The sequence below is a fragment of the Nipponia nippon genome, unplaced genomic scaffold, assembly GCF_047370975.1.
Source record: "Nipponia nippon isolate SJK-2023a ecotype South Korea unplaced genomic scaffold, ASM4737097v1 scaffold_6, whole genome shotgun sequence".
NCBI classification, from domain to species: domain Eukaryota; kingdom Metazoa; phylum Chordata; class Aves; order Pelecaniformes; family Threskiornithidae; genus Nipponia; species Nipponia nippon.
The window spans coordinates 50,032,930-50,053,559 of record NW_028262380.1 but is presented as its reverse complement, the minus strand read 5'-3'; the positions used below and the strand labels follow the sequence as shown (position 1 = coordinate 50,053,559).

General features: G+C 41.2%; 1 protein-coding gene across 5 annotated transcripts in view; it reads right to left on the bottom strand.

Annotated features, from left to right (window-relative positions):
- Nucleotides 1–20,630, bottom strand: part of TNKS (tankyrase) — a 145,423-nt gene that overhangs the window by 109,869 nt on the left and 14,924 nt on the right. For all 5 annotated transcript variants that reach the window (XR_015699864.1, XM_087737102.1, XM_009474885.2 and 2 more), the window contains exon 3: nt 1,490–1,585. Coding sequence is in view for 4 of the 5 variants with exons in the window: in XM_087737102.1 (XP_087593228.1) it covers nt 1,490–1,585 (96 nt within the window). In the remaining variant the exon portion in view is untranslated. The remainder of the gene's footprint in view (nt 1–1,489; nt 1,586–20,630) is intronic.

The window sequence follows — 20,630 nt, the reverse complement described above, 5'->3', positions numbered from 1 at the left end:
CCATCTCCACTTCTTTGCTATGACACGTTGCCCTCTCCATTGCCTAAAGCACAAGGTGGTGATCTAGCACCCAGAGAACTCAGTGGAGCAGACGTGAAGTCACCATCGCATACTTTCTTAAGTCTTCTACTATCCTCTGAAGCTGACCTTTGAACATAGCCTGAAGAGCAGCTCGGAGCCTGGAACACCCAAACTGTATGTATACCAAGTTCCCCACAACTAAATGTCAAATACCCATTAACACCTTTGAGGTACCTTGACTCCCTGGTGGCCTTTCCATCCTCAGCATCTGTACAACTGTACCCATTAACAACCAGAAGTCAGATTAACCTGCTTAGCACAGCTAACATTAGTGTTAACACTGTAGGAATGTGTTTAAATTTGACACTGAGTAATTAAACTAAATCATATGTATTTAAAGTGCGTTGTTCCAAAGGCACTCTCAAATCACTGCAGAGCTGTAGATAATTATGTATAGCAGTCAGCGCACTGGAAAAAAGATGTGGAAATGTTCTTGACAAAGTGAAGGGAGCTGGTGTGCTCTGAACATAATCTGAAGAAAGAATACGGGTGTTGCATAGCACATAACCTATAAATTAAGCTGTCAATAAAAAGAGAAAAAGAATAGGGGAATACAGGCGAAAGAAGAAAAATAGCTATTTCTTCAAATGAAGCTCAGCTACTGAATCCCTTTCTATAAATCTAATTGTATATATTTTAAAATCCAAGATTATTTTGTTCTAAACATTATTTCCTAGACGTCAAAAATCAGCACAGAGGACCATGTATTTCATGATACAGATTTGACAGGTTACTATATTATACTTTTAATGCTTCCTGGTATGCTACAACAGTTAATTTATAAAAAAAACAAAGCTGTGTAAAAACAAAGTTGCATCTGTAGAATATTTTCATGAAATACATTGTTTGGCAGCTAATAGCCCCTAAAAAGGAAAAAAATTGGTGGGTGAGAAAGTGTTCTACCTACAATGACTGATGAGGAAGAGGAAGGAAAGGGTAGCATGTGAATCTGCAGCAAAACATAATGTAACTATTGATCTCTGCAATCAGTAGCAGGTTGTCTTTCAGATCACAGGTACTTTTACAGTTATACAAATGTCCTTGCTTGCTCAATAGTGAAGGTCTTAAAACAATTGACCTGATTTTTCCTTCTTTTTTTTTGCAGGGGTTGGGGGCTCCTATTCAATCTGTATATTGGGTAGCAATTAAAAAGAAAAAAACTCACAGAAACACAGTGAATAATTAATGATATTGTAACAGAAAATTACAGCATTAGCATAGAGTAAGCAATCCTATAGCAGCACAGCAGATTAACGACAGTTACATCAATATGAAATCTGGTAAAAGACAGTTTTAAAATGCTCTTACACAACAGAAAATCCAAAAAGGCAGAAGGCTCTTACAATGCTGAACTTATACACACAAAATGAACTACAGGTAACGCTGCTGAGAGATGTATGCATCTTACCTGTGAGCACAGCTTTTGCTGAAGGGTCTGCCAGATCCAGTGCAGATTTCCCATCGGTGTTCCGAATGTTTGGATCAGCTCCGTGCTGCAGCAGCACTGTGCAGGGAAAGCAGAAACAGTATCTTACCTCAGGGATACACAGATTATTTACTGTTAAGTGTCTCCTTGGCATGATGTAGGCATAAGCACACATTGCACAATTTTCTTTATTTTTCCTTCTGGGTTTTTTTCCTCCCCCCCTCTATCTCGCTTTTTTGTTTTGTTTTGTTAAGCACTGCAGCAAAGGATCTTCTCGGAGTAAGGCTAAGTTGGCAAGTTAAGATCTAGTAAGATCACATGACTTCGCATGATAAACATGAACCCTGAATCTCTTGCAATACTCAGTTTCGGGTCCCTCCTGACAGCTAGCTGGGAAGCTGTGCATTCACTGACTCACACTGGGAAATCTTCTAACTGTGGAACCTGCTCCTGCCTTTACTACCACTACCGCTGCTTGTTACCACTCCTGTTCCTTTTCCTGCCGAATATCCCAAGTCACCCCGCCTCTGTAAATCAGTAACACTCCAGCCTTTCAGTGGCTCGTCACTTGCACACAAAGTCTTAACCGCAGCATACCAGCTTGCCTTCAAGAAGTGTAACAAATAGGGTAAGATGTGTAACCTGGTACCCTGCAGTCTGGATGTTCAGAAGCTATTATTCTCATTGGTATTTCTTTTTCCTACTAAGCCTATTAACACATAAAAATTCAAGAACATAAAAATACTCAGAATGCAATATGCAACCATATGGCTAGGAAGGCATTGATACAGTAAATTACCATCTAGAAAGGCTCATTTAAAAAAAAAAAAGAAAGGAAAACACTATTTCACCTGTAAACTCTTTTGATCAGAAACAACATAACAAGAATGCAGTTCAGACCACCCCCTCTCAAGATCAAGGCATTTTCTACAGAACTGGAAAACAAAGCCCACAGCAACATCAGAGGTCTGACAAAAAGGGCCCCAGTTCTCCACTTCCCCAAATGTTGTGCAAAATAAGCACAATATATTACAAATTCAGAGCAACTGTTCCACACTTTGCACAAGTGTGAATAACAGGACAATGTAGAGAGGTGCAGAGACTCAATGTAAAGGAGACAAATAATAAAAACCAGCAGACATTTATGGTTGCTCACATAACCACGTCTGCTGAGATACAGCTGGACTGAAGGAATCAAGACAACAAAACACCTGCAAACACTTTTTGTAACTAAGGGTGCAAAAACACTTCATAGCCAGGATTCTCCAGGAAAAAACATAACCCAATCCAGAACAAAAGTAATTACCAGTATACTACATCTATCACTTTAATCAGCAAAAGGCTTTTCAGAAATAAACTTTTCTCTGAATTAAAATTTTAACTGGTAGTATTGTTTTTATTCAAACGTCTTTTCTTATACAATTCTGACTTTAAATGCTTTTAACATTCCCAACTTTCATATATTTCGGCTTACAGGATGCTATGCTACATGCTTGCCCTAAGGTGAATTTTTGCAGAAGTTTGGTGCTTTAATGAAGTGAATTGACTTATTTTATGCTTTGCCAAGAAGGTGCAATTGTCCCATGTTTTTGAAACAAGATTCAAGAAGGCAGATTGGGCTTTTCCTAGGAGGTTTTTTTGTTTGGTGGTGGGTTTTTTCCCTGTGTCAAGACTAAGACACCAAAATGGGAAAAAAAAAAATTCAGCTAGCACGTGCTCACAGAAGCTTGTTAAGATCTGGCACCTACGTTCCTGAAGATGCCATCTGTGCCATACATGCTACCACCCCCTTAGAGATCTTACTCAGGGACAGGTTTGACTGAGCCAGCCTCACAAGCCAGTTGAGCACACTCTAGCAGGAGGTGGTGAACAGGACTTTTTGCAGATTTATTTTTTTTTAAACACAGTAAGCAGTACAGAAAGTAAGTATGGAGAGGCACATTCAGTATGTCCTGTCTCTATTCTCTTGAACCCTGCTAGTGAATCTATATTCCAGATGAGAGGGAAGCCGTTCGTCCCAAAAGGCATCAGGGTAAGAGTGGGACCCTAAAAGAGGTAACCAGCAACTAAATGTCTATCAAGAGAAAGCAGGCAGTACAAAGCGATGAAACAGCACAGACTGGATGAGAAGAGAGTGAAGGATTCACATGGCAAAAAGCCTGGGACAAAGCTAGGGGAGAACACTGAACAAGAAGATGTGATAGGAGAAGAGATAATAGCTCAGATAAAAAGTCCAGGAAGAAAGACCAGGAGGAAGGAATGACTGGGCTTGGAGGTTTGGACTAGGGTGCAAAGCAAAGCTGAGGCAGGTTAGGGTGCAAGAACGGTGACTTTGAAAAATGACATCTCTACACCTGTTACCTCTCAAAGGGATCTGCAACTGCCTAAGCCTGATGCTAAAACAGAAGCACAGATTTTCAAGTCTCTTAATTCTTCAGTCCTGTGCAAACCAAGCAAGAGCGCTCCCCTGCTACTTCTGCGGGCACACACAGAAGATGACAACACAGTACTGCTTTCAGCTCCTCTCCTGGCTAAAATGACAAAGGATTATGCAGTGCATCTAACCTGTTCAGTCATGCTAGTGAACCATGAAGGGTTTTGGCATGGCTTACAACATACAATTTGTGTCAGGTTTTTAGGTTTTTTTTTTTAAAAACCTAGGGAAATATATTAAAAATTGACTAATGACGCCTAAGCTGGTTGCCTGCAAAAACCCTGAACTAGTGACTGCCTGTGGAACATGCACTTGAAGTAACCAAACCAGGTTCAGAAAAAGAACCTGCCAGAACTCAGTTGCTGTAACCATGAGACTTATCCTTCTTGTCTCTGCAATCACTCATCCCACTCATCATAACCTCTCCAACAGCCAAGGGTATGGTCCTGCAGACAGCTCCCTTATTCAGTCCTACAGACAGATCTACCCTGTGAAATGAATGCAGTAGCATCTTGGGAGAAGAAACCAATCATATAAATAAAGACTGTATTAGAATGCAGATGAATAAAGGAAGCAAATTCAGATCAAGGGCAATCTTATTCTTACATTTCCTCTATTGACTATTTGATTCTATCCTCTCCATAATTTCTTTAGTACATAATATCACAAAAAGACATCCAAGTGAGCAATGTTGTCATCAACATGAATTAACAAAAGAAATCCAGCATTTGATGTTTATCCTATCGGTGTAACGCAGCTGTACTTTTATAGCGAGCAAACCACAGGTAGCTTCTAATTGAATGTTCTCCCGCTTGTTCAAAACCTTGAACACTTTAGCCCAACACAAAGTCTCTTCTAACCACAGGGTATTTGAGATCTAGACACAGCATGTCTCTCTAAATTTCCTTTTCAATGCACCAGGGATGTGTAAAAACGTCAAGATAGATCTCCTGTTTGAGAAAAACATTCCCTTTAAAATGAAACACAACAGAACAAGCCATTCTAACTAACTGTAGCTATTTTGGATTTCAAATGCTGCATACTGGTTTTAGAGGATGGTTTCGCAGTAGCCTGAAAAGGAAATGTGGCAATAGTTTCTATCAAGACACTGCTGTTAACAGGCAAGCGTAAGGATGGCGTGCACACAGATTCACTCCTGGAACCTTGTTAATTGCGGGTTTATTTCCTCTGGACAGTGGGGACATGGGGGTGTGTTATTTTTTTGTACTGCAGGCAGAGACCTTAATAATCTAGCAATACCATTACCTGACTATCCTTGCCTTTCCTACCAACCATACTGTACAGCGTAAAGAAGCTCTTCGTATTGTATATGGACAAAGTGCTGTAAGCTTAACTAAAGAACAACATGGACTGGTACGGAATTTTATTTTCACTCTCACTGCAACTGCTACAATACATAAGTTTCTGATCTTCATATGCCATCTGAAATGCTTTATTTAATTACACCGCTGTTATACTGGATCAGTACCAGAGATAAAGGCCACATTCTTCCCACCAAATAAAAAAAAAGTTACAGTATGGCTCAGAGCATGAACTACAACCACTAACCATTTCAGATTACTGCCAACTTGCTATAGCAGGATGAATCCTCAAATTAAACACTTGGCCCACAGCCTCCTGGCATAGGTATTTTGAACTGTGAAGCTAACCAACACTAACCTCATTTGACTGCCAAATTATAAGCCCACCAAGAACAAACATTTTTACTTTTGGCAGTTTCAACCTTCACATTTTCACCAAGGTATGGCAAAAACTTCCCTGGTAGCTATACAGCAACAAGGGAGAAGTTAAGTTTGATTAGAATAAAAAAAAAAGGGGGGGGGGGGGGAGTTTGCCTACACAAAAACCATCACCCAAGTACTTAGCCCTTCCTCCTTCATACTGCCTCAGTTAAAAGTGCACCAAAGGAAAATGCTTTTTGATTGAAAGACAGAAATACAATGGGAATAGAATGGGAATAAAAATCAATTTGCTTGTTCCAATATTAGGCATGATCAAAGATCAGAATATTTCTGTTATAGTTTGTCTAGGCCCAACATCCACAAGCTTCCTGAGTATACCTACAGGAACGCTGATGGAAAAGTTCACATTTAGTTTCGAATTGGATGCATGTAAGTACAAAAAAAGGATACATCTACGCCTTTGACTGGCGAGTGAAAAAATGCAAAAACAACAGGCAGACCTTCCAGAAATATCTGTAAAGCTGCCTACTGCTTTTAATTACATTTCCAGAGTCTTCAGTTCCTCACAGCTCTACCACTGCCTCCTCTCTCCCCACCAGTTCTTTTACTGTTGTGTCCCACTGCCTTGTGCTCACGGTCCCCCCCCAGCTACCCTAGCTTTAGTACATATTCTTTCTTCCCCCTTTTCAACTTCACTTTCTGCAGATGATCTCCAAAGGTCCTTTCCAAAGTATCAAGGTACAGAGAAAACAGCCTAAGAGAAAGCCCTCCTTGTGACTCACAACATATGAACTATCTTCCATCTCTCTAAAGGATACCTTTAAAGCCATCAGTCTCTCACTGACCTTAGGTCCCAGGAACACGCACGCCTCAGTACTAGTCCCATGCAGGACATGTTTCCAAGTTATATTTGACAAGAAACATAATGTGCTCATTTACCTCCACATTCTGAAAACATCTCGACAACACACTGGAATCCAAACTATTAATTTTTTTCAGCCAATGCTAAATGCATCTTCTCCCCTAACTATTTCTACATGTAAATCAAACCACTGAGGCTTTGAAGATTTTCTCATGTTACAAGAACAACAATTTCTTGCCTAGAAATTACACTTCTGTGACTCAGACCTAATAATCCCATTCTGGCAAGTTACCAGATACATAAGCTTTTCTGCTAAATGACCCCACATAACAAAAGTTGTAGCACCCTACTCTTAGCTTCATAAAGTTGAATATATGAGATATAGCTAATAACATTAACCACAACTGTATCACTGATTAACTTCCACCTCTCTGAGCAATCCCAGTCTTGGCTGCATGATTAAGAAAAAGGCTATATTCATCAGCCATCAGAATTAAAAGGTGAAAACATGAGAGGCAGTACACAGAGGCTGTACACAGCTTTAAAGGTTTGAGTATCACTACTTGACCTGATGACATCCATGGCCTCAAACACCACTGCCAGCTCAGCTAAGAGGAGTTGAAAAAAAGGAGAGGAGCAGGTCCTGTGCTCTTGACTGCCCCTCCATAGTGAAGGCCATCAAAGCTGAATGAAGAGATGATTATGGAGCAGAGAGGCTAAGCACACTGAAGGATTTAGTTCGGAGTCAGGGCAGGGTATAGGTGATAAACAGACATATTTGGGAGCATTGCAAGTGGTTTATTGGTAAGAAGAGATGATAACCAGGCGGTAGTTCAGGGACAGAAGGACAGGAATGCATTTGGTAGAAAAGAGACAGACAAACATGAAAGCGCATGCAGAGGAAGCAAAAAGGAAGAATAAAGGCAGGGTGAGCAATTAAATCCCTAAGGGAATTCAGGGAGAAACACAGTAGAACTCCCTATGGGTGCAGGTAGGACAACTAAGGAAGAGTTGCAGAAGACCGGATCTCCAGCAACAAAGGTGTCTGCAAACACTTAACTGCTGAAGGCTTCAAAGACTTGCATTACTGCAGCTGCTTTGTAGGGTTTTATTGCCCAGATGGCAGACTAGAGTGAACCCTTCCAGGCCGAGAGATGCTTCTTCTGAGGCAAAGGCTAAGGATCTCGCTAAGCTGAGAAATTATGTCCAGCTAGTCTCAACATCCCTGGGACAAAGGGGCCATGCAGAACAGTGCTTGAAGGAGAGAAGGGAGGGCCCAAACGCCAAGCCCCAGGGGAATCAGGAACATCTGTAGTAGCATGAGAACAGACAACACTTCAAGGCAGAGAGCACGAGAGCATGCAGCCTTTATCCACCCTCCCAATTACAAAAAAAAAAAAAAAAAAAAAAAAAAAAAAATGTTGAAGGACTGCAAAGAATTGTAAAGCTGCCCCCCTGCAAAACAGCACTATCGCAGGCTGCAGCTTCACCTAGACCAGGCTGACAGAATCGCCATCCCCACCCCTATGCTGCCCACCCAGTTTTGGGTGGTGGAAAATGTTTGGTCAGGCAACAAGGCAGATTAGAAGAGTGATCACTTGCACAGTCCAGTTCATCATGCAATGACACGACACGCTCTGGTTGGCACAAGTAAGGACAATACAGGGACACGTGCCAGTGACAGGAGTTGAAAAGGATCATTTTGTTGTTCTAGTTAAGAGTATGTCTAACATCACCAACCAAAGTCCTGGTGAGTCAATGTCGGCTCCAAGCACTTCCCATCGTTTTGCCTTCCCTACTTCCCTTGTTCAGGGCACCCCAGTTTCCCGTTACCCCGACAACAGTTTTATTCCCAATGAACCAGCATGTTGGTTTTGTTCTTTGTCGGGGCCAGACAGAGCAAGAGACAAATATGCCGACGGCAGTAGTATGAAGTGGATGAACAGAAGCTTACAAAAGCAACACTAGCCCCGCTATGCTGAAACAAAAAATTGTGAAGGAAACTAGAACAGTCTCTCCAACAGCATAGACAGAAATGAGAGTTTTGACAGCAGGAGAAAGCAGCAGACAAGTAGTGGGGGAAAGTGACAGAGTTTTGAGCAGCAGAGAAAAGCCAGGGACTGCTGATACATTAGGAACCAAGAGGGAAACACCTGTGAAATGCCTCAAAGGAATTAGGGCATGTTCCTCTAAAAATGTGACACAGTTGATGACCCAGCTGAAGTGCCTCTATATGAATGCACACAGCATGGGTAGTAAACAGGAGGAGCTGGAAGCCACTGTGAAGCTAGAAAGTTACGATCTAATCACTATCACTGAAACATGGTAGGAAGGATCACACAACTGGAGTGCTTCAATCGATGGCTAGAAACTGTTCAGAAGGGCAGGCAAGGAAGGAGGAGCAAGCAGTTGCCCTCTATGTAAAAAAAAAAAAAATTGACTCCACAGAGCTACCTTGGAAAAAACAGCAATGAGCAAGTTGAGAGCTTACAGGTGAAAATTAGGGGCCAAGCCAACAAAGGAAACCTCATGGTTGGTGTTTATTACAGGCATCCCGACCAAGGAGAGCTTGTTGATGAAGAATTCTTACTTCAGCTACAGGAGGCATCACACTCACAGGCTCTGATCCTGCTAGGGGACTTCAACCACCCTGACACCTGCTGGAAAAGCAGTACAGCAAGCTCTAAGCAGTCCAGGAGACTCTTGAAGTGCATCGAGGATAATTTTTTAATCTGGGTGATAGCGCAGCCAGAGGAGAAGCGTTACTAGACCTGTTGCCTACCAACGCAGATGAACTAATTAGGGATGTCAAGATTGGTGGCAGCCTGAGCTGCAGTGGTCATGCCCTGGTGGAATGCACAATCTTGAGGGATATGGGCTAGGTGAAGAATAGAGTCAGGACTCCGAATTTCAGGAGAGCAAACTTTCAGTTGTTTAAGGGATTGATGTATGGGACCCCCTGGGAAACTGGCCTCAGGGACAAAGGAGCTGAACAGAGCTGGCAGCTCTTTAAGGACACTTTTCTTACAGCACAAGAGCTCTCGATTCCCATGTGTAAGAATCAGGCAAGGAAGGCAGGAGACACACATGGCTAACTAAGGATCTCCTGGTCAAACTAGAGTGTAAAAAGGAAATGCACAGGCAGTGGAACCAGGGATGCATGTTCTGGGAAGAATATAGGGATGCTGCCCAGGGACAAGATCAGGAAAGCTAAGGAACAGTTGGAGCTGAATTTGGCACAAATAATAAGGGCTTCTACAGGAACATTGGCTAGAAAAGGAAGATTAAAGAAAACATACCCCCCCTTGATAAATAAGACATGAGAACTAGTGACAACCGATATGGAGAAGATCGAGGTACTCAACAATTTTTTTGCCTCAGTTTTCAATGGTAATCTCTCTTCTTACATCTCTCAAGCCCCTGAACCTCAAGGCAGGGACTGTGAAGTCCCTCCCATTGTAAGTGAAGATCAAGTTCAAGACCACCTGAGGAACCTGAACATAAATAAGTCCATAGGACCCAGTGAGATGTATCCCAAGGTCCTGAGGGAATTGGCTGATGTAGTTGCCAAGCCATTCTCAATCGTATTTGAAGAGTCATGGCAGTCAGGCAAATCCCCAGTGACTGGAAAAGGGAAACATCACATCCATTTTTAAAAAGGGCTAAAAGGACCATGCCTGATTAATTTGGTAGCCTTCTACAATGGAGTGATTGCATCAGTCAAAGGAAAAGCTACAGATGTCACCTACCTGAACTTCTGTGAGGCTGGAATAGGTTGCCCAGAGAAGTTGTGGATGCCCCATCATTGGAAGCATTCAAGTTCAGGTTGCAGAGGGCTTTGACCAACCTCATCCAGTGAAAGCTATCCATGACCATGGCAGGGGAGTTAGACTACATGATTTTTAAAGGTCCCTTCCAATCCAAACCTTCCTGTGATTGTAATCCTGCAGGCCATCTCCTAGAGACAGAGTTTTAAAATTTATATGGACACATGGCCTTAAATGATTATTTTGAAGTAAAAGAAAGCTACCTCTAGTAAAGAAATTGTACTTTGGCCAAATGTGATGTAATCTAGATAAAATCATAGCACATGCTTGCATGTTTCTATTACCTTGTCATTAGATAACCAATAATAGCAACTGCTGGGGGCATCAATATACACTAGGAGACTATACATGCGGACAGCTTGGAATATGGCTCCTAGCAGAGATACTTCTTGCTTTACAGCCAAAATGACCATTTAGTCCATCAGAGACAGAGGACAGCCATATCAAACATCTCACTTTCTTGACACAGATCTGCTCTTTGAAAGGCAGGTTCTCATGCATCCATACACTGCAGGAACTGTACCAGTTCCTACAGCAACAGGATGCAACTACCGAATTGAGCAGAGGCACAGTAAAACATGAAATGCCAGTGATGCTTAGAGGTCAGACTTTCCTTCAGCTTAGGTGAACAATTCACAGAAACAGGCTTCAAGGCAGCAGTAAGAAATCATCAAATAAGCAGCATGAACAAGGTCTCCCAGTACCAACTTTTTCTTTGCTTGTTTTGAGGGGAGAAGAATCTAGACAAAAAGAATATTATGAAACATCACTTTAAAAGGATTTTATCCTATTTTCATGCAAGCTCTAATTTTTTAGAAAGACTCTTGTCTCAGCCTTTTCATTGTTTGCCCCTGAAGTACTTTTAAATTTTGCTCACTGAAGTTTCAACCTCTTAGCAAGGTAGCCTGACTCCTGGTCTATATATACATACATACCATAAACCTCACTTCCCAACGCACTACAAAATACTTCAATGTATTCTAGAATTAAGTTTGCACTAGATGTTCCAGAGATCTGATTTATCTAATCAAAGTAAGGTAGGGAAAAAGGATCTGAACCAGACAACCAAAACTACAAGCATCATTGCAAAAGTCAGAGCTCTTCCAGGACAAGAAGATACCTTTACAAAAGGCTCCCTCCTCCCTCAGTGACTCCCCGCAACTGTTTCCCCCATTAGTAGCTGCATCTTAACCATGATTAGTTTTCTGTATGTAGGAAGCACTACAAAATCGCTCCCTAGTATGCCAGTTCTGCTTACCAGTGATTAAATGCACGCAGGGAGAGAGAACAAACAGAAAGTTCCAGAAGCTGTAGGCAGCACAGCAGGCTGATAATATCCTTCTGCCCTCAGAGAAAGAGCCAGAGGTGGTAGATTGCTCGGCCTACATAAACAGCTATTCAAAGCCTTGATCTTGCCTGGACTTGATGAAGTAAATACTCCCGTTTCCTTTTTTGGATTAAATACTTTTCAAGTTAAAATTTTCCATTTCAGCTAACAGTGAGAAAACAAAAGCATATGCAGGTTATGCAGAACGCAGTCTTCTAGAGAGCAACCTCAAAACCTTAGTGTCACTGCAGTTTTTTGTTTGTTGGGGTTTATTAGCATCATGCAAGAAATGGCTCCGTCATTCCAGAACACTCCCTGCAAGCACACAATCTGCACCAAAAGCTGTGTAGTGTAAAGGAAGCTTTGGGGCTTCCACAATGAACCTGCAAAATGTAAGAACTCTTCACTTAAATTAAAAAAAAAAAAAATCTTTCTTTGAGCTAACAAGCAATAAAAGACAGTACACTAAGCCTTTATTTAACCCCATTTAGTTGCAGCCATGCACATGCACTCCTTTTTCACAGAATCACACTGAATCACAGATTGGTTGAGGTCGAATGGACCTCTGTAGATCATCTGGAGCAACCGCCCTAGGGCCACCTACAGCCAGTTGCCCAGGACTGTGTCCAGATGGCTTTTCAACATCTCCAAGGATGGAGACTCCACAACATCTCTGGGCAACCTGTGCTGGTGATTGGTCACTCTCACAGTAAAACAGTGTTTCCTGATGTTCAGAGGGAACCTCCCATGTTTCAGTTTGTGCCCATTTCACACAGGGGCTTAAGAATCACATCTAAGTGCATTCAAGTAGTCATCTGGAACACATATGTTAGTGTACAAAATGGAATAGAAGACCCTTTAACCAAAAGAGCTTTAAAAAAAAACCTAACAACAACATTTAGCCCATTTGTAAATGGTATGGGTTGAGGCCTCACTATGCCGCAGCTAAGTCAGGCCCCTTTTCCTTGCAAGCAACAATTCTGCAGCTACTTAGTTTCTAAGCATTTGTTTTAGTATACTATTTATTGAACACCTGGAAATCTTAACTGCTGCCCTACTGTCTCAGCAATTTATGTTTTCATCTATATCCCACACTGAAAGCTGCTTTAAGGACAAGTCTTCATTGCTTGGTCCCAATTTCACTTTTCTCTGAACGAATTTACCTTTCTATTTCAAGTTTTATTCAAATAAATGTCAGCTGTAATCCTGACATCCCACTTGACAGATTAAGAGGCCTGCTTTCAGTGTCCTTGAAAAGCAAAAGCAGCCGCTGAGGCAAATCAGGTCAACAAGTAGCATCCTAAGAAGAAAAAGAATGGAGGAGAGTTAAGAGAAACCAAAGACCAATTCCAGTCTCCTCCTGCATCTGCTAACCATTTCTTCCAGGTGAAGTTTGGGGAAAAAAATTCCTGGTGGAAGTCAGGTGATAGATTGCATGTGGAATTAGCTACGTGGCTATCGGAATGCATTATTTGCCAGCACACTAAAATCTAAGGTTCAGGAAACAACATAACCTGAAGAGTCTTAAAAGTTTCTTAGAACCTGTCCTGGATCTACCATTTTTCTGAAACAGAAAGGGCGCGTGCACAATCAAAACCAGTTTCTCTTTTTAGCACGAGAAATATGTATTGTAAAGATCCAAACCCTAGCAGCACCTCTCAACCCACCACTCCCTGAGGTGAGCACAAGAAGGCAAAGAGAAAAAAGGAAAAAAAAACAAACAAAAAACCAACAACAACAAACGACCAAACAATCCAGGAGCACAGCCCTTTCCAGCAGTGAACCTCAGTGCCTACCAGCTTTCAACAGTATATGACTTTGGGATGGTATCTTAGTCGCACACCTTATGGAACACACACAGTAACATTTTTATGTGATTAAGAGCTGAAACTCTTAAGATTAAAGAAGCCCCAACATGCCAAGGAACTTTTGCATATTTTGCATAAAACTCGAACCTTTTGCCGATTTTGTAAACGCATCATTAGTCCACAGCATAGTTACCAAATATTTGAGAAATACAAGAAGTACAGGAAATCTTGGGGACGCCAAGCTGATCAGTCCGTGAAATTGTGGCTAAACCTACAGGTTGGCCAGAAGACATGGGTATTCTCAAAAACCCTGTTTCTGAAGAAAACATCAGGAAGCTAAGAATACATTAAGTTCAAGCAGATAGAGAAAACTACCAACTGACTAGCTAGCAGTACTACATGTATCAGTCTTGGAAACTTTCCCCAGCCACTATCTTAGATCACATTATTATGTGGGACAGTCACATTGCTTTCTATTCTTGAACGACAGAGCTATATCCATTTTTCTCCAGTTCCAGAACTGCTCACTGCCATGCCCTGTTGATACAGAGCATTGCAAGTCTTATCCTATTTAGCATTAGGTCCTTGACAAGCAAATATTCTACACTGCTAAAGTCCCAGTCTGTCAGGTAAGATATCTCTGTTGTGGGTCTCACGCTAGGGAAGGATGCATATCAGATCAGTCTCAGTAGGTTCCTCTCCTGGGTCACACCTGTGTCCTGTGCCATCCTTTTATCACCCCAAACAAGAAAATAAAACCAAATTGTTGCAGCCAGTTCAACCTCTGGGCTCCCTGGTCATGTAAGCTCAGTATCCAATACCACAGCTATGTCAAGAGCGCAATGCCTAACCAAGGCATTACTCAGTACTGCTTGCTTGGACAAGACAGCAGCAGAACGTGAAGACTACACACAGCAGCGTGAACAGCAGGATTCACATCAAACACTTCAGCCTTTCCTAGAAAGGAATAGCTTTGTCTAAGAAGCACGGTGCATTTGTATAAGCATGGAAAAACAATGAATTACTGCAATATAGGAATCTGTCTTCATCATGAGTCCTAGCTGTATGAAAGACTGAAGCGAGGACCACATAGAACAAGAGGCAAGTACTCAGTATTTTCGGTAAGCTTCAGTCACCCATAGTCCATTTTGTACACTTGCTTTACATTGCAGAAAGACCAATCATTAAAGAGAGACACTTGTTCACTATATAACAAATATTTAATTGCCTGGACATTTTTACAAGCAAGACCTTTATATCCTGCAGTAATACTTTAATCAATGTTTTCCATTAGAGTAAGAAAACATCTGAGAACTCTGGTAGAATTGGCCCCACTCATTTATGCCTTAACAGCTACACATATATCCAGACATTGTTTTTAAACCACATATAAACTGCATTAAGACCACATGGTTCCTCTCAGAAGCTAAAAGCAGATATTGCTACAGTAATCGTAAGCATAGTCCCATAAGATTAAGTATTTCTGCAATATATTTAGAAAGCCACTGTAAACTGGTATTGGACACCTGAAAGCAGTTTCAGTGTCTGCAAGAGCAGTATCCGTTCCATTAGTCTGTTCTGGATAATATGCAACTTCCTCTTCCCCTCCCTCTCAATTCGCTAATAGTTAACATCAGCACTTTTGAGGACCTTACTTCCCATAAACGCCCTACAGCAAATTTTCCAATAGCGTTTTGCATATTATCATACCACCTCCTTTGCTGCAAGTAACCAGATTCTGATTTAATCAACACTTGTAAAGAAACATCATAAAATAAATTACTTCTCTTGTCCTCCACAGATTCTCCTGTGCCAAGCAGCCAAACAAGGCAAAAAGACTAGTTTTCTTGATACCTGAATTTTAGGAAAGAAGAAATAGAACTGGGAAGAAGTCTAGAACCCACAGATAGGTTGTAACATATTAACTGTCAACACAGTTCAAACATAACAGAAAGACAGACAGCTCCCAAAGTGTACACAGTGTATGAAACCCCAGACAAGGGAATCCTTCTCAACCTATTTTCATGAAGTTGAACTTTTAGCAATACAAATACCATAATATAAACGATAGCCTTAAGGACTGTAACCAACACAGTAACGTGACAGGTTTTACAGGCCTTCAGCACAACTAGTTCCAGATATGAAAACAAAAAGTCATTTTATTGGCATAACCCTGCAGACAAGTCTTCCTCACCTGAAGTTAAGGCTCATTTTCACCCAATTTGTACAAAGCATCACCCTCTCTGCTATCAAGTTTACTGTTGATTTTGTTTCTGAAGAGGGTCTAACCTCAGGATTAATCCAGCTCAATGCTTGGTCCTCTCATAAAAGTGTTGTGGTAGGGCACTTCCACCTCACGTCAACGATCCACTCGTTTGAAGGCTCCTGGCACTCCGAGACCTTTGTCAGACACACATGGGTGACTGACACTGCTCAGAGATTTTCTTCATAAAGCATCTATCACAGCTACATGTGCATAGATGCAAAATGCCAGCAGAAAAGATTTCCTGGAGCCTTTACAGCAAACAAACCCATCTCATTTTGGCAGCTTTTCCCACAACAGTAACTCCTGTAGACTGCACTACATCAGCGGACCTGCCTGCACATCCATGTCCCGTACTGAAGAGGCATCCTTCACATACAGGAACCGACCAGCGTCCCTCCTGTCCTCCTGCCGAAGTCCACCAGGGAGCACTGCGGTTGTGTATGCCACGGTAGTGTCCCAAACCATTTTCTGTAGTCACTTTTGACAAAAGCCCTGTTGTCTCACACTCCAGTCCATTGTTACTATGACAACAGCATTACAATGCCTCCAAATTACCAATGTATGATTTCAGTCATGGGTTCCTCCACTCCCGCCAGCTGACAGAGAAGGCGGCCTTATTCTCAGGTCCCTTTCAATAAGGGAAGTCTGGACTACAGGCTTATACAGTGGGAAACGTACTAAGATTCAGCCCAGGCAGCTCTCATTTCTGTGACGAATATTAATGTTTAGAAGCTGACGCAGCTTAAACAAGTGATTAGAGGACATGAAACTATTTTAAACCATGAACAAGAAGTCCAGTGAGAAAGCAAAAGCATTCTTCCACTCATCCTAAAACATGGAATTTTTATCCTATGGATGTTATCATGCAAGCTCCATTTGAGAAAGACCCCATGAAGAAACAGTATGAGTAGACTTAAGCATATTAGGTCTTTGAGCCACTGTGTATGCACAGGATTTAAAGCCATTTGCTACTCAAAGAAGCAGGGTTCCACACACATGCTATCACTCACAGAGCAGAAACAGACTAAAAGAATTCATAACCTGAATAATCTGATGAGTCTGCTTCCACAACAACAAATTTGGCTTTGAACAGGAAGTAATAAAGATTATTAAGAATAGCCAGGATTTTTATTTTGCATATCTAGACAGATAATAGATAGATGCTGTTAAACAGGACTGCTTGGAAGCATATCAAATCACAAGGTACCTTTGCTCTGTATGTCAATGTTAATGCAACCAACAGACAGGATAGCTCCCCCACTGTAGAGATTAATTCATTGCATCCTAATGGAAGAAAACTCATTTTTGATACACGAGAACAGTCTAAAGTTCTTTAGACTGTGCTGCAGCTTAAAAAAGTTCAAATACAAGTCACTGTCTTCCCATTGCACACTGAGTAGTCAGTAGCAGTAGCGCTCCAACTTTGTAGTCCAGAAGTCAAAGCAGGAATATTAGCAATATTCAAGACTCTTCTGATATAAACATCAGCAATAGTTAAACAGTTTACACAAAGTATTTTGAAGTACTCACTTGACGGCATTTTCCAATGATTTTTCAAGCCTCTGAGTATCAGATTCCTGGGATGCCTCTTTGAATCTAAGCTTCCTTCTAGAACACCAGTTCTCCAAGAGTGTTTTCGGGAATTCAGTACATCTCTCCAACAAACAACGTGCATAACCAGCTCCCAATGTACCTCAATTACCAATATCCCCCTCTAATACTTATTAAGAAGCTACTAGTCTTCTTACAGGCTTCTGTCAATCCAGCAGCTAAATCTACAATCACTGTAATCATTTTTCAGTTAAGATGCTAAAGCTGCTCCCCCTCACCTCACCCCCACCCCACTCCCAATCCCCCAAAAGAACTGCCTACTGCACCATTTTGCTCTTTGATAGCACTTCCTGTGACTTTTTTTTTTTTTTTCATTTTTCAGATAGTAAAATCGGACACAGCCATAACTTTTAGAGCAATATAGTTCCTCTGCTTAGAAGGCAAAATGCTTTGAGCATATTAAATCTCAAGGGACAAAAATATTGTAAATTGTAATAATTACACTATTTTTTGTATATGCCTTCTTTGCAAGGTGACCAAACAGACGAGCAGTTCAATGATTGGGCAAATTACCATTTGTACAATTCCTTTAGGGTTTACTGTGCACTAGTTCAACCCATAAACTACCTTTCGTAGATTTTTTTTTTTTTATTTTTAATCCTGACAGAAGGTTTATCTGCCCTGCAGGAAGGGGTCACGTCATATTCCCTCCACGTATTTCAGCCTAAAGATATGTAATAGCTAATGAATTTTTCTCCTGCCCCAGTCCTGAGGAAGCACAGCAGGGTGAGCAATGTTTTGACATGTTAACAAGGAGACATTTAAATAACAGTGATCACTACGCTAAGGGCAGGACCTGTATGTTGGAAAAGCTGCTAGCTAAAGTTTTAGTTTGTTTGCTTGCTGTATCTTTCAAGTGCAAAAAGGGTAAGGGGGGCGGGGGGAATCAACTTCCACAGAAGTTCTCTGGTCAAAAAGAGAGACAAATGCACCTTGACACTACCATTAGAGATCGCTTCATAGCGCTGGGACAGTAAATTCATCATGCCACAGGATCTTTGCAGGAAATTTTATAACTAGCCCAGAGGAAGCCAGTAAAAACTTAGGTCTAATGTCATACTAAGTAATTCCTGATGGATCCTTACCATTGCATGGACTAAAAGTAATTTTTAAAAACTTTTACAGTTTTGTACAGTGTTGAAGGGAGCTTTCAGTACCTAGAATTTTTTATTTCCCTAATATTACTGAAGTACCTTGTATGTTCAAATCCATAAATCATGGCATCACCATAGAAGATGCTCATGGTTTGCATATTTGTGAAGGATGCCCTTAAAAACTAGGCAGGCGTATGACACCTGAGATCACTTTTAGGCTACCAGTCCTACAGTTCTCACAACACTTAACTGGAGACCCACCAAAAAAAAAATTTCTGCAGGAACAACTACGGCCTCTGCAGAAACACACACAGTGGAGGGCAAAGCAAGCCCAGACAGACTGCATAAGGACAGCTTCTGTAAGGTTATTTTTAGCCTAGATTTTTTTTTTTTAACAAAAAACCCCTGTGTGTTGCACAAACACACAGTTTTAAAGGAGCTGTTACCACTCAGGAAATACCTTAGAGGTACTCCTGTTCAGTGCTCAGCAACCAGAAAACCAAAACAGAAAGAACATTAAGTTATTCTATAATCTACTACACCCAGTTTTGATGTCTGTACCCCTCATACCAACCCCTCACCCTTAAAAAAAAACCAAAACAAACAACAACAGAATATTCAACAGGATAACATGACAGAAGACGTTAAGTTTTTCAGCTTGGAAGAGAGACATTTGAGGGAAGAGATACAGGCCTATAAAATCACAAAGGATATGCAAAGTGCAAATCGAAATTAGTGTTCACTATTTCTCACAGAAGTCCTGAATGGCTTGCAATAAAAGTCATCAAGAATAACGTTTTAAAGAAAAGAAAGGGTTGTTCTCTTCCTGCAAGACTATTAAATTGTAAAATTCTCTTGCCACAGAACACCTTCAAAACCAAAAGTATAGCAGCATTTAAGAAGTGATTAGATCTGTCATTCAAGAATTTTGTCTACCAATGGCTATGTAACACAGTCCAGATGCAGCCTCTGCTTCATCAAGTTCCTAAATTGCTGATTGCCATGAGAAAGAAGGATACGCTCAAGCCATTCACAGTCTCTGAGCATCTGCTACATGTCATTGTTAGAGAAAAGTGAGCTACGTGGATCTTTGGTCTGACCGCAGTATAGACTTTCAGATGAAGAAACAGATCATCCTTTCTCCCCAGCCCAACCTGCAGAACAGTCACTACCCTCACATCGCAGCATTCCTCCAAACACACTTTGCAGAGTTCACCATTCATTCGTTATTCCATGAGCAAATGCAACACTGAGGAACAAAACCACTTTTCATTAGCTCTAGAAGCAGTCCACAGACATTAAAAATGCATCTTCCTGACAGATAAAGCAATCCTAGAAGCCATAAAATACTGGAGGACGCTATCTAACAATTGGTTTTAATGCTTCAATACATTTGGTCCAAAAATTGATTACATATAGCAAACATTGCTTTCAAATGGATTCAATTACTTAGCAGCTAAACAAATTTGCAGTGACTAAATGTATTATAAGAGATGGTCAGCAAACCAACTGAGCACTGCTTACCATTCTCCAAGACCTCCTATACTTCCAGACCCAGCACACAAAAGCAACAGCCACCTAGAAGAGCCACAGTCCATATTCCTCCCAAACTCAGCACGTTTGCATTCTCTCCCTTTAAGTTCCTACACTGTCCTATGATTGTATTATGCAACCACTAAAACAGAAGTACAAGAAATCATATCAGTCATTTGCTGTCCTTACAGTTTCCTGGAGTAGAAGTTTGTGCATAGTCTGATGAGTTTGCATCAGTTCACGTACACTTGTTACTTCCACACAAGCTTCCCAGTGGCGGGGTTTGTACCTATTAGTAGTAGGCGCAAACAGTGCTCAGCTGTATGGCTGAGCACTCATAGTACTTGTAACATAAATATGCCCACTCTGTTCCAAGGCTAGTGCTAGACACAAGAGCACTCTATAGTTGTAGGGCAATCACTACCTAGCTTTTGCCGGTCCTCCCACTTTGCTTCGATGCTTTGAGTTTTCCTCCGAAAAATCATTATTCACAAATGTGCTGCATCTCCGCACTCCGCTCAATTATCGTTTTGTCTCTTTTTGACCTGTGAAGTGGCCAAAAAGAACAGCGTTCTATGCTAGATATGATGCAGACTGGTATGGCACAGAAGAAAGGAAGGAGAGAAGATAAATTGGAAAATTCTCTCCCATTACATCA